The sequence below is a fragment of the Heterocephalus glaber genome, unplaced genomic scaffold (assembly GCF_053883595.1).
Source record: "Heterocephalus glaber isolate CG9 unplaced genomic scaffold, H.glaber_assembly_v1.0 deba00001550, whole genome shotgun sequence".
NCBI lineage: Eukaryota > Metazoa > Chordata > Mammalia > Rodentia > Bathyergidae > Heterocephalus > Heterocephalus glaber.
The window spans coordinates 15,537,905-15,550,607 of record NW_028258343.1 but is presented as its reverse complement, the minus strand read 5'-3'; the positions used below and the strand labels follow the sequence as shown (position 1 = coordinate 15,550,607).

Genomic DNA, 12,703 nt, shown 5'->3' with positions numbered 1-12,703 from the left:
TACTGTCTCAAGGTTCCGCCCAGGATACTATGATTCATTTAGTCATCTTGTCTTCAAGATTCTTAGACATCTTGTCTCTAGATTAGGAGAGTTTCTCAGATTAATTTTTGATGACTTTGAGAGTTTTAACAAGTTTATGTATTTTGTAGGCTGCTCACAATTGCAGTTTGTCTCAAATTTTCACATGATCAGAATAGAGTTATGTATTTCTGTGAGCCTTGAATATATAGACTGACCAATCATCAGTTTATATATGGCAAGTTACAGGGAAAGGGGAAGGGGAGTTGCCAGAGACCCCTGCAGGGGTCCTGGCCTCCTGCAAGCCAGCACAATGTCCGCGAGATAGGAAAGTGGGAATTAAACGAAACACGCAGACAGAGACTTGAGAGAAACTGAGTCTCGGACTGATCTAAGCTGCTCTGGGCAGCAAAGACAAAGGACTCCCAGGACATCCAGTGTTTATTCATCACAAGTGTGAGAAGGGGGAAGTTGGGCAGGCTTTGGGACACCTGCCGATAACAAGTATCAGGCAGGCAGGACTGCAGAATGAGGCACAAGCATATCTTTGCTGAAGAGAACAAAAGGTTAATTCAGAGGGGAGGAATTTAGCTCAAGTCTGTTGACCTTGACTGGGAGTGAACTCAGCGGAGCTCTGCTACTTCCAATGTAACACAGCCAAATTATGGAGGGGGAAGAAGCTTGTGCCACGACAGCCTGTTAATCCTGGGCAGAGGAGTCTGCTACAGCAAATGGATAAGTGAACCCCAACGAAAGAGATGATAGGGTGGAAGAAATGTGGACCAAGGACTAGACCCCAGAGAACTCCAAATTTAAAGAATGGGCAGAGGAAGGGCTTAAGAATAAAAAGCCAGAGCGTTAAGAGAAAAACAGAGAGGGGAGTTTGGCAAGAATAAAACTGGATCAGGAAGTTAAAGTAAAATTAGTAAAGGTGTCCATTGGATTTAGTGGCCACCTTGTCATTGGTTATCTCATAAAAATAGTTTCAGTAGTGGGCTTCGGGTGGAAATGCAGACCACAGTGGAAGTAGAATGAGAAGAGAGCAGCAGACCTGACTCCAAGACCCAGAGAAAGAGAGAGAGGGAGAGAAGAGAGAGACAAAGAGAGAGAGAGAGAGAGAGAGGTGTGTGGAGGTCTAAAAAGAGGAGTAGGTATAGAGGTATTAGAATTGTCATTAAAAAGCCTCTAAATATTCCATGCATATTGTAGGATATATTGAATGTTTTAAATATAGTGCTCATATTTAAGGAATTTAAAGTCCAATCAAAATACATTGAAAGATATATTTGATTTCATAATATCTTCTTAATATTTATGCATGAACCAAAACGTATGTCAAACAGTTCTTTTGAGGAAATTCTTCTTTCTGTCTAGGGATGGTAGAGAAATGATTAGATTTCTCCATTTACAAAAATGAACATAAAATATAAAAGGAATAAAGGATTGAGGGCAGCTCCTTCGCCAGCACTGCAGGATGAAATTGGCTGTGTGTCTTAACCAGTCTCAAGACTGTCACAAAGTGGCTGGACGGCTCAAAGCAAGATGCAAAGAGCATCCCCAGGACTGGCGGGATCAGTCTGAGCGCGCTGCAGAGGAAGAAGCCGTACCCACTGGGCGGCTCTGGGATCACAGAGGCTCAGGCTGACTTGTGATGCTGCCCGTCCTAATCTGTGCTCTCCGACGACTTCCTCCTCTCCACCGCTCCTGCTGCGGCCTCTGGACAGCTGGGTATGGAAACCGGAAACCTAGATGCCCTCCTCGCCCTCCACCTGTCCAACTCACTGCCAAAGCTCTCCTTCCGTGCGCAGCTTGGGTGCCCCCGTCCAGCCTTACAGTCCCTGACCTGACCTAGGGTGACCACGTTAGCTTCCTAGGTAGTTTCTGCTGTAGCCTTGTTCTTCTCTCAAGCTATGATCAGAAATGTAGCTAAAATGGAGGTTTATGATTCCAGTGTTCCAAATATTCCAAATCCTCCCCTCATGCCCATTGCCCAGCCTTTGTAAACCTGGCCATCTGACTCCAGCTATCCCATGCCTCCTTCACTTTGTCTCACCATGGATCTTACAAAACTTTTATTTTGGTTTTCTGTTGTCCTGAAGACAATCCACTTCCTCCTACAGCTTGTTAACTTCTGTTAATTCCAGTTCACTTTTCAAATCTCAGCTCAGGAAAGCTCTCTGGCTGTTCCCAGGATGCCAAGATCCATCCTATAATTGTTCTACACACTGTGAGTTTTCTCCAGTTTATAATTATAAATTTGTTTGCTCGATCATTTGACACCAACTCTCTACTCCTCCTTACTATAAATTCTAAAATGACAGGAAAAATAGCTTTGTTTTCATTGTTTTGTGGGGCTTTCTCACTATGGTATCACCGATATCATGTAGGTAGGATGTGTTTAGTCCTTTTTTTTGTTTAATGAATTAATTGCTAATAATTTAGCCACAACTTGAAATCATAATTGAATCACAAATCCAAAATATGCATTCACTTTAAATTTATCTACAATGCATAAAATAAGGCATATGCTGCTTTCTTTGATACATAACACTTAAATGTTTATACTCTGTAAAAAGAGAATGCTGCCTAATAGATTGAACCATATCAAATATCAAAATTTAGCTTTATTGTATTTACCCTATCATTTACTGCCTTCTGAAAATCAAATGTAATGAAGGTAAACCATTATCAAAATGATGAAACTTAAATGATTTAAGTGCCAACAATATTATATGTTTACAGTGTTTTATTTATAGTTTTTAAACAGTTCAAGTCACCAAGAATGTCCTTTATGTCTTGCTTTTGTATTGAGAAAGTGAGAGAGAGAGAGACGAGAGACAGACAGACACAGAGAGAATATGAGAATGAATACTTGTTTTGGAACTTTCAATTACCACCTGAAATAGGGAGATATTCTGGGTAATCGCTTGGAACCAGCTCTTTATCATTCCACAGGTCTGGTTGCTGCGCCCTGTGTGTTGTTAGGCTATGTGCCTGAGAAGCGCTTCCCTGCCACTTAGGAATACAGAACTGATGGCGTCTGAAGATGACCCTTAAGAATATCTTATAAATGATTAGGTCTGACATTTAATCTTGGCAGGAAACCATATGAGTCTGCAAATGCAAAGGTGGATGCATTTAAGCAATGTTTCTATTCAATAGTTAGATCTGCTCCATTAGATTCTAGTTTTAACATAAAGAAGGCAGAAAATGAAAGACACTTGTAATATCCCACCAAGAAAATTATGTGCACATTTCAAGAGGCACAGTGAGAACTGCCTGAGCTAAAACAAGAAAGTAATAGCTACATTATTCAAAAGTAAATTAATGTATACCTAATGGCCATGCATGCTGCCTACATATAATACTCTAAAAATCAAAAACAAAAACCAGAGAAAAGGAAAAGAAAAAAATATAATTGAGCAAATTGCATGTTAAGAATAAAAGGTAATCAGAGGTGGGAGAAATACGAGATACTGTGTAAGTCATCATTTGCAAAGCCACACTGTAAAGATTGGATAGAAGCAGGAGGATATAAAAATAAGAAAATCAAAGAGAATGAAAGGGAGATTGTACCACATATTAGGATAAAGGAGAATGTATCTGTTGGCTACTCAAAGGACAAGATAATAGTGAATGAAAGGGAGGCTGACTAGGAAATGGGAGAGTAATTTAATAAAACAGAAAGAGCCAAACTGAACCCACCAGGTAGCTCTTATCTGGTAGTGCTTAGCATTCATCCATGACACCCGTGCCCTGTCCTGAAATCACTCTTGACCACCACTCCCCGCAGATCAGGGGTGGCAAACCCATGGCACGAGTGCCACCATGTCATCACTGAAAGCTGTAAAAGTTTCTCCGTAACTGCCACACACGGTAGAGCATTTCTCACAATTCCTAATTTTGGGGGTCTGGGCGGGTAGTCTTGACAAAGGTGACTCTTAAGCTCAACTGCTGTGTAAAGAGACATGATTTCCAAAAACATGGTATGTTTTAGGTAATGTTCTGTTATGGGCTCTGAAATGTGTTAATTTGCCAAAACCCAAAGCTTACACATACACTTAACGAACTGTGTGGAGGAATGTCCTCTTCATTTTTTACATACTTTCTCAGTCTTCTTGAATGGCAGCCAAATAAAATAATATTTGGTATAGGCCAGATATAAAGCTGTAAGGCAATGAGTTTGTATTTTTTTCCCATTCCTTGTATGTGAAATCAGGTAAGTTGCTTAACCTTTCCATACCTTCACTTTCATGCCATCTATCTCTAAAGGCTGGAAAAGCAAATGAGGCAACAAAGTGTTGTAAACCCTCCCCGACCTGTGTATGGACCCAGGGCACAGCTGGGTCTGACTGTGACCCATCTTTCTCCCGGAGTGCTAATCCATCTTCCAGAGTGAGCCAGTGCTGTTGGTGCCAGGACCTCACGGCCCTTCCTACCCTGAGGTGTGGCTGAGAGAGGAAATTCTTTGTCTGAGCAGACCACATGTTGGCTCTGACGAGGTCAGGCCATCCTCCACTTCTCCTCCTGCCCTCGCTGGCCCGGAACTTGGTGTGCAATTGCAGGCCTTGTTTTGAATTACAATGAGGCCAGTCACTAGAATGCAGCCCTGCTGGGACCGGAAGTATTCATGCCTGGCTGTCCTGCCAAGCGCTCAGCTGCAGCTCTTGGGCAGCAGCTTCCTGTGAGACTCTGAGAAAAGCTCAGAAAGCTGCTCAGCTATCCACATTTGCTGGCAAGTACAGCACCAGGCATATGGTCAGTTTGAATGGCATTGGGAATCCTCCAGCAAGCTTTAGATCTTCAAGGGGAGAGTTGGTTTGATTGTCATTATATTGGCCAATCACCCAATATCTTTGACCCCCTACAATTTGCCAGGCACTGTGCCTGGCACTCTAAGGAGTAAGAGATAAGATATGGTCATAGCCCTCAAGGATAGAGATTAGTAACTATGACAAGACACATAACAGAGACACAGCCCACTGTAGTCTTAAATGGTGGTAGCGACAGCATGAATGTAAGAAAAGAGAGCTCAGTCTAGGACAGGCACGGAGGGCTTCACTGAGAAGGCAGGGCTGCACTGAGTCTTGCCTTGAAGGCTGGATTCATTTTGGAGAAGTGAACTTAAGAGTCAATGATATAAGCAGAATATTTTTCTAAGAAAAAAATGATAGGAAAGAATAAAATGAGGTTGGCAAGATTTGTTAGGAAAATTGTTGTCTAGTCATCTACTTAACCACGTGCAAAGAACATTTGCTGTAAGTGAGGAGTCAAACTGGGAGGAGGATCTAACTGATGACCAAGTGCTTCCCCTCCTGTTGGTTGAGGAGGGAGTCAATAAATAGGTAAGTCATGGGATTCCTCATTTTTCATTTTTTTATTTGCAATGTGGCACTTATAAATTGAGAAATTAGGTGACCACTTATTTAGTTTGAATACGTAAGTAATTGGCTTCAGTAATTTTCAAATGCATGACACTACTTATGAAGGAAACATTCTTGTGCAAGAAATGTGGAGAACTAGGTAGGAACCCTGGGAATGGCCACACTAAGAAGAGACACTTGAAATGAAAACCGATGGGTGATAAAGGTCACATATCTGGAAGAGTTAAGAAGAAATTCACTCCAGTAAAAGACAACACAATATGAGAAAAGTTTGGCATATTTAATATAGTGTTAAAAAACAGAGAGATTTATTGAATAGAGCCTTTTTTGTTTATCGTGTGTGTTGCAGGATTCTTGATATGTTAGTGCTGCAGTACTCATATAATTGGTGCTAAGAGTAAAATGTTTGTTAATGATGACTTTTACTCATTATAACATAAATATTATAGACCAGTAGGAGAAGACAAGATGATGAATATGGTCTCTATAATGTAGAATATAAGAGGCAATATATTAATACATAGCTATTTTTTAAAAATAGGATTGGAGTTATTAGTAAAAAATTGGTCAGCTTGATAGCATTAATATTTATGTAAATTATGATCATTTTGGAATATGGAAAAGATATTAGTAAAGCAAAACAAAATTTCAGTTCAAATTATAATGTTCATTTCTGTATAATAAGAGATACTGGTGCTGGTGATCTATTAATTCTTAAAATTTTGGAGCATGACCATATTGTAGATCAAGTTCCTTATTATAATGTCCCAAGATCTCTTAGTATAGGAATAATATCAGAGAATACAGTCAAGTTTAGACTAAAGATATACCAGAGGCAGTCCATACTGACAACATCTTAAGGCAGTTAACCTCAGTTATTTAAAAGTAAAATTTTAAAAAACTATATTGTGAGTGTGTGTGTGTGTGTCTATAAAGCTATTTGAGCAATATGAGTCATGAACGCAAATGTGTGCAAGGCGCGAAGTTTAAGGAAATTACTGTGACACACTTGTAACACCTATCACAAAAGAGCCTAATACATTTAGGAATTCCACACAGTTTACTTCCAAAAAGAATTTTTAAAAGTCTAAAAATAAAAATAAGCCCATTAATAATATTTTAGAAGAGTATTTATCGAACATTAAATAGATCAATTAATATTCTCCAAATCATTGTGTATGTACTATAACTGTAAAGAAGACTTCTAAGATTTTTTTTTCCCAGTGGCCTCTTCTCTTTGCAACCTTTTATTTGTTATGTTGACACTTGGGGGCTGAGAGATTAGGTGGTAAGAGTTGGACTTTATATTGTACCCTTCATGTAAAAATCTAGAAACTTTTCATGAATGAAACCTCTCGTTTCCCTCTGGGAAATCACAAAATACAGAGCAATTCCTGTAGTATCTCTTGTCATGTTCTGTGCTGACCAGACAGTTCTATTTAAAATCCACTTATGTATGTTAAAAATCAATTCTCTAGAAATATTCTGTTACAAGATTGTAGAGTATTAATTCACTGCCAACTTGGGCCTCATTCAAAATTATAGTGAGGCAGTTTGATTATCTGATTCATTATCCGTAGTTAGATTATCCACATTCTTTGGGTAATAAAGAAGTACTGTTGTTCACCTATGTAAATACACCTATGTTTAAGTACTCTAAATCTTGCAGAATCTTTTAAAAAACATATTACATGCACCATTTATACTTGACTATGCTCTCTCTTAACTATGAGCACATCAAATGCGCTGTGTTGTGTCAAATGGTATTTTCAGCATGAACAAAAATGAATATGAGGATATTCTTTGGACGATGAGGCTATTTGGGGGTTCTGTTTTATTTTGTTGACAATTGTATGTGTTTGATGATTAATGGACATATTTATGGTGATATTATATGGGAAAGTCAGCATTTATTCTCAATGTTTTACTGGCATCTTTGAAAAGTTTTAAGACAAGCATTTACTACTGAATAGCTCAGCACTCCCCCCTCTTTGTTTCTTTAATTAACGTATTGATCCAAACTGAATCTATAGGACCAAGATTATTGAGACAGACTGCCTGTTCCTCCCTCTGGAGATCATTGCTGCACTCCACATGTTTTCAGTAAATAAAATATGGACAAAACTGCAACATGTGGAGGCTGAAGATTTCATTAAAGACTTCGGGCAATAGTACCTTAAAGATATTTCACAAAGAGTTGTGTTTTATCACTTCTCCTGTACTATTCCATATAATAAGGAGTTTAAGAGGACCAAATACAGCTCTCTGATTTCCATTTAATGGAAAAAGTAATAAAGTTTAATTGTATACTTGAGCACGGGGCATCATTTCCAGTACATTCAATCAATAATTCATTGATTGCTTTTGGCTCAAAGGAAAATTTGAAAGAAAATGTAACCAGTGGGAGCTTATATAGCTGTAGCCTCATCATCTCTATTAATTATGTTTTTCCCAAATTTGGATCATTAGGCTACCAAAGTGACAGCAGATGGCAAGCAAACGGGACAGGATGCTGAAAGGACGAACACAAGAGCAAAGTCCTTAGGAGAATTCGTTAAGGAGCTTGCCCGGGATGCAGAAGGTATTAGAAAAATCACATTCTAATCATTATTTCTCCCAACAGAAAACTAGAGAAAGACATTACACAGAGCTGGAATTTCTCTCCTAAGAGGTGACATTTCTAAATTCGAGGGTTGAGTATTTAAAGTGTATCTTGGTTGAGATATTCAATGGATTTATCCACTGAGAACCCATGACTTTCAGTGTTCAATGAATGACAACAGTTGGTGAATGACCAATGATAAATACAGAATGGCAGTGGATTTTTGAGGGGTGCCTATTATACTTAAGTGGGAAACCTATGCTTTACTACTTTTTGTATTTAAAACTATTTAAAATATTTTTAATTTTTTAAAAGCCAATTTTATGACTCCACTCAGCACAAAAAAAGCAGCACCTTAATTTCTCAAAATGGCCTTTCAGATCCTTGGTGTTTTAATGAACATCTGTTGCTTGGGACTTGGAAGTGCTGCTTCATCCGCAGTTTCTGAGGAGTCCGTTCTGGGCATCTGATGATATGGTTGAAGATTAAAGTGGAATCCAGTTTTGAGCAAAAGCCTAGATAGAAACTCTCACTGCCACAGATGATGCCCCCTCTCACACACACACAAAAAGTCGCTCTTAAGTATCTATCTGCCAATGCGTAATAAACATACATGCATGTGAAGAAATTAGAAAGCAGGCTTTTTCTCATTTAAAAATAAAACACTTACTCGTTTGCAGTGTTATGCATTTTAGATATTTTACTTTGTAATGTAGTCAAATAAAAAAGGACCTGACCCTCAAAAAGATCCTGACTAGTAATTTTTAAACATCACTGGCCAAGAAGAGACTGAAACTCCCAAAGATTCCTCAATGCAAAAAACAACAGAGTTTAATCAGAAGCATAATCTCAGGCAAAACGTGTCAAGATCTGAAAGAGAAGTTATGTCTAGAAAACTCGCAGTTAACTCATTGTGGGGGTTTTTTCCTCTGCTAAATGAAGTTATTGTGCTTTCTCTGCTATTATTTTCCAGTAATGCTGCTGGAAAATAAAGCTTCCTTCGCCCTCTAAAACACCACAACCACAACTGACAGCATCCCATCCATTCCTTCCCTTGAACTCTGAAACACTCGATACCCAACAGCCTGGCCGAGTGACTCTTCCTGAAATGATTTCAGTTAAATATTGGTGCATGAGGACAAAATGCTAATATAGGCGTTACTACATTCCAGGGTTGGCACTGCTTACTTGCTTCTCTGCATTGAGCCTTCCTCTCCCGACATGGATTCGTGGTGACTCCTTTTGTTGATGGGAATTTTGTGTTTTGGGTGCCTAAGGCCTCTGGGTAGCATTGTGCAGTTTGCCCACCACACAATGGCAGCAATGTGGGCAGAGCAGAGATGATATTTACCCCAGGCTTTGCTTAGTGTCCATATTCTCTGGTCCATACACCAGACAAAACGGTTACCTTTTCACCGACGGTCGATTTCCTAAGGTGTGTGTTGCTCAGGTGGCCTGATTGCATCTATCTAGATGCGCATCTTTTTTTTACCCATGTGAAATGCCATGTGTGATAGCTGTGCCTGACAGAAATAGAAACACCCAGTCACTTTGCAGGCAGCCACTATTTGGCAGCAAGCACGCACTTGCTAATATTGAAAGTTCAAATGTAAACATACCTGAGATACACTAGATTCTCAGTTGGACTACAAGGGTTGGCAGATTAGGCTACAGGAGAGAAGAGAGGAAGGTAAAGAAAGGAAGGAAAAAAAGGAGGAAATGAGAGGGAGAAGGAGGGAGGAAGACAGAGGGGAGGAGAAAAGTCACCAAAAGCTTTGAATAGGTTATTTGCCTCTCTCTCTCTCTCTCTCTCTCTCTCTCTCTTTCTCTCTTTCTCTCTCTCTCCCCCTCTCTCCCTCTCTCTTGGCCTGAGAGTAGTCATGTATACTTTCATATATTATTAGTGGTAATAAATTGCTGTGGAAAAGTGAACACTTCACCCTGATATTTGTCTGTTGCAGTTCTATGTTTAGATAGAAAGAATGCCAATCCTATCTTCCCTTAGAAGTCATGACTTTGTAGGAAATCACCTTCTATTCATCTAAGGTATTCTTAGCTCACTATAATTTTATAATATCTACTCTGCTATGACTCTGGGTTAGATGATGAATACGCTATATTTTACTCTATGCATTATTAGTATTAATGAGATGTGGACCAACCCCATTAATGCTTACACCCTGGCATAGGATAAGAATTAATGCTAGGGGTCTTTCTTTGCTGTCTCAGGTCAGAGTAGCATTTTTCATTTTTTTTGTCTTTTATTTTTATTTTATTGGTACATTTTAAGTATACAATATAATGACATTCATCTTTGGAAATTTGCATTTTCCATTCTTGATAAATGTACCTATCAAAGGATTTTTTTCTCAGGTTTAATATAAAAGAACCTTTTTTGCAACTTTTGAGGAATTAGTTCATTTGTATTTTGTGGGTCCCCCATGCCTTCTAAGACCCCCCATGCTTCTCCAGTGCCATTTTTTCAGAGGGGTCTGACCCGCCGGAGGAACTTCCTCCATGCCTTTCCTTGTAGTAATACTTTCTGTGACTCACATTGATTTTCTCTTTTACCTCTACTTGGTTTTATGTTAATTTTATCTTATTTTAAAGCTATTTTTAAATGGCTTAAATCCCTCTATTGAAGAAGATAGAAATAAATAAGCAAATTCAAAGGATATATTTATTTTATAATTATTTTTAATACTCTGGAAAACATATTGAAGTGAGAATGTATACATTTGAAGAAATTTCAATCTCATATATTCAGCAGAGCAATAAACTTCTAGTAAGATGATACTTTGTTTTTTAATACAGTGCCATTCTGCTAAAGTCTTATTTGTGTACACTATTAATTTCTTCATTTACTATTGTTTTAACTTAAAGGAAATGACACGTGCATCCCAAAAGATGCAGCCAAATTTGCCTTTACCTTCCTCTCTTGTGTTACACATTTCCCACTAAATTCTTCTCTGCCTAAGTTTAGCTTTGAGAATTAACCACAAAGAAGCAGTGAAATTCTATCTCATGTTCCTCCTGCTTGAGTCATGGACCTAAGTGGAATTAAATTTCAAAATAAAATCCCATATCAAAATATATTTTATTATTTATACATTCATTTCATAAAGGAAAATGTGGCTTTGGCAAGCTCAGAATTAGGATTTATCACTATAATTTTCTAAAAAGTTAACACAAATGGTATCTGTAGTTCCATGGTACAATTGGCTTAAATCAACTGTACCAACTGCTGTGCACTCAGACAAAGGAGGTAACTTATGTCATAAATGCAGCCAAATCTATGACAGACACTACTTTTCTTAAAATCTTAAAAGCAGAAAGCTTCTTAAATTTAATCATTGGCACTGTGACGCAGTCTGACGAATCAGGGAGGGGCTTTAAGGTTCACCCATGGTCACTGGTGCCATAACACAGATGACACAGCCCAGGTGACACCTTGCTAACAGTAACGGGGGAAACTTCTGAAGGCCTCTTGGCATGCATTAAGCTACAACTATTAAGGAGTAAACCAAGAAATGATCACTCTCGCTCCTAGTAATAGAGCACCTCAGCAATATTTCTACCACAGGGCTAGGGAATGGCCATATGTGATTCTTAAAACATGTGATTCTGATTTTTCTGAAATTGATCTATTTCTAAGTAGTTTGGGGATAGTATAACCAAATATTATAGACTTACTGGCTTATGAACAACAGAAATTTATTTCTTGCCCTTCGGGAAGACTGTGGCAAGATTGTGGCCCCCACATACTGGGGAGGGGCTACTTCCTGGTTCCCAAATGACTATCTTCTTGCTGTAAGCTCACATGGTGGAAGGCCCAAGGGAATTCTCTGCATCTCCTGTATAAGGAGTCCTCTTCTCTAAGGCCCCAACACTGAATACTATCCCACTCAGAATTAGGTTTCAACATAAGAATTTGGGGTGATAACCAAAATTTAGTCTGTGGCGATGGCTAAGTGGAATGAGGTTCCCATTACACAAAACAATTTCTTACCAAAGACATTTAAAAGGCAAAGGGGATTATAAAGATGCATTTTGGGAATGGTAGATTAGAGATTGAAACTCAACTCCTTCTCCTATCCTAGGATTCCTCACGCTTCAACATGTGTCAAAAGTTCCTAGAGGGCTTGTTTAAAATGCCAGCCTGCTGGTACCCTGCATCTAGAATTTCTGACTCAGTAGGTCTGAGGAAAGCCGGAAATCTGCATTTCTAACAAATTTGAAGGTGATTCTACTGCTGCCTGATGAGGACCACAATTCGAGACCTCTGTATGGACACCACTTCCCACTCCACGCTGGCTGAATGCTTGGGCTGGCTAGGAGATGTTTCCTACCATTGAAAGGGGTATCTGAAGGCTTCTTTCAGACAAACTAAATTCTGAGCATTCATTTTTGGAAAGATATTTCTGATTTGCACTGAGTGTTCAAGATTTATTATTTCCTAAAGAAGTCTTCAGGTGTTCCTTTCAATGGTAGGAAACATTTCTTAGTCAACTCAGAGTGCTCATTCTGGGGCTTTTTGTAGGAATATTATAGAAATGAGTATTCAGCAGACAAAAGATTTCGAGAAAATACCTCCCTTCAACTTGCCAAATTGATGTTCCATAAAACACATTTCTGGAAACTTTAGTCTAAAATTAATGGTAAGAATTGTGTAACTGTTCCAATTCACCAATTTTTTAAA

The 12,703-nt window shown here is 38.7% G+C and overlaps 1 protein-coding gene across 10 annotated transcripts in view; it reads left to right on the top strand.

Moving 5' to 3' along the window:
* Positions 1-12,703, top strand: part of Lama2 (laminin subunit alpha 2) — a 586,947-nt gene that overhangs the window by 462,042 nt on the left and 112,202 nt on the right. For all 10 annotated transcript variants that reach the window (XM_087190273.1, XM_087190276.1, XM_087190275.1 and 7 more), the window contains one exon: positions 7,872-7,983. In XM_087190273.1, the coding sequence (XP_087046399.1) occupies positions 7,872-7,983 (112 nt within the window). The remainder of the gene's footprint in view (positions 1-7,871; positions 7,984-12,703) is intronic.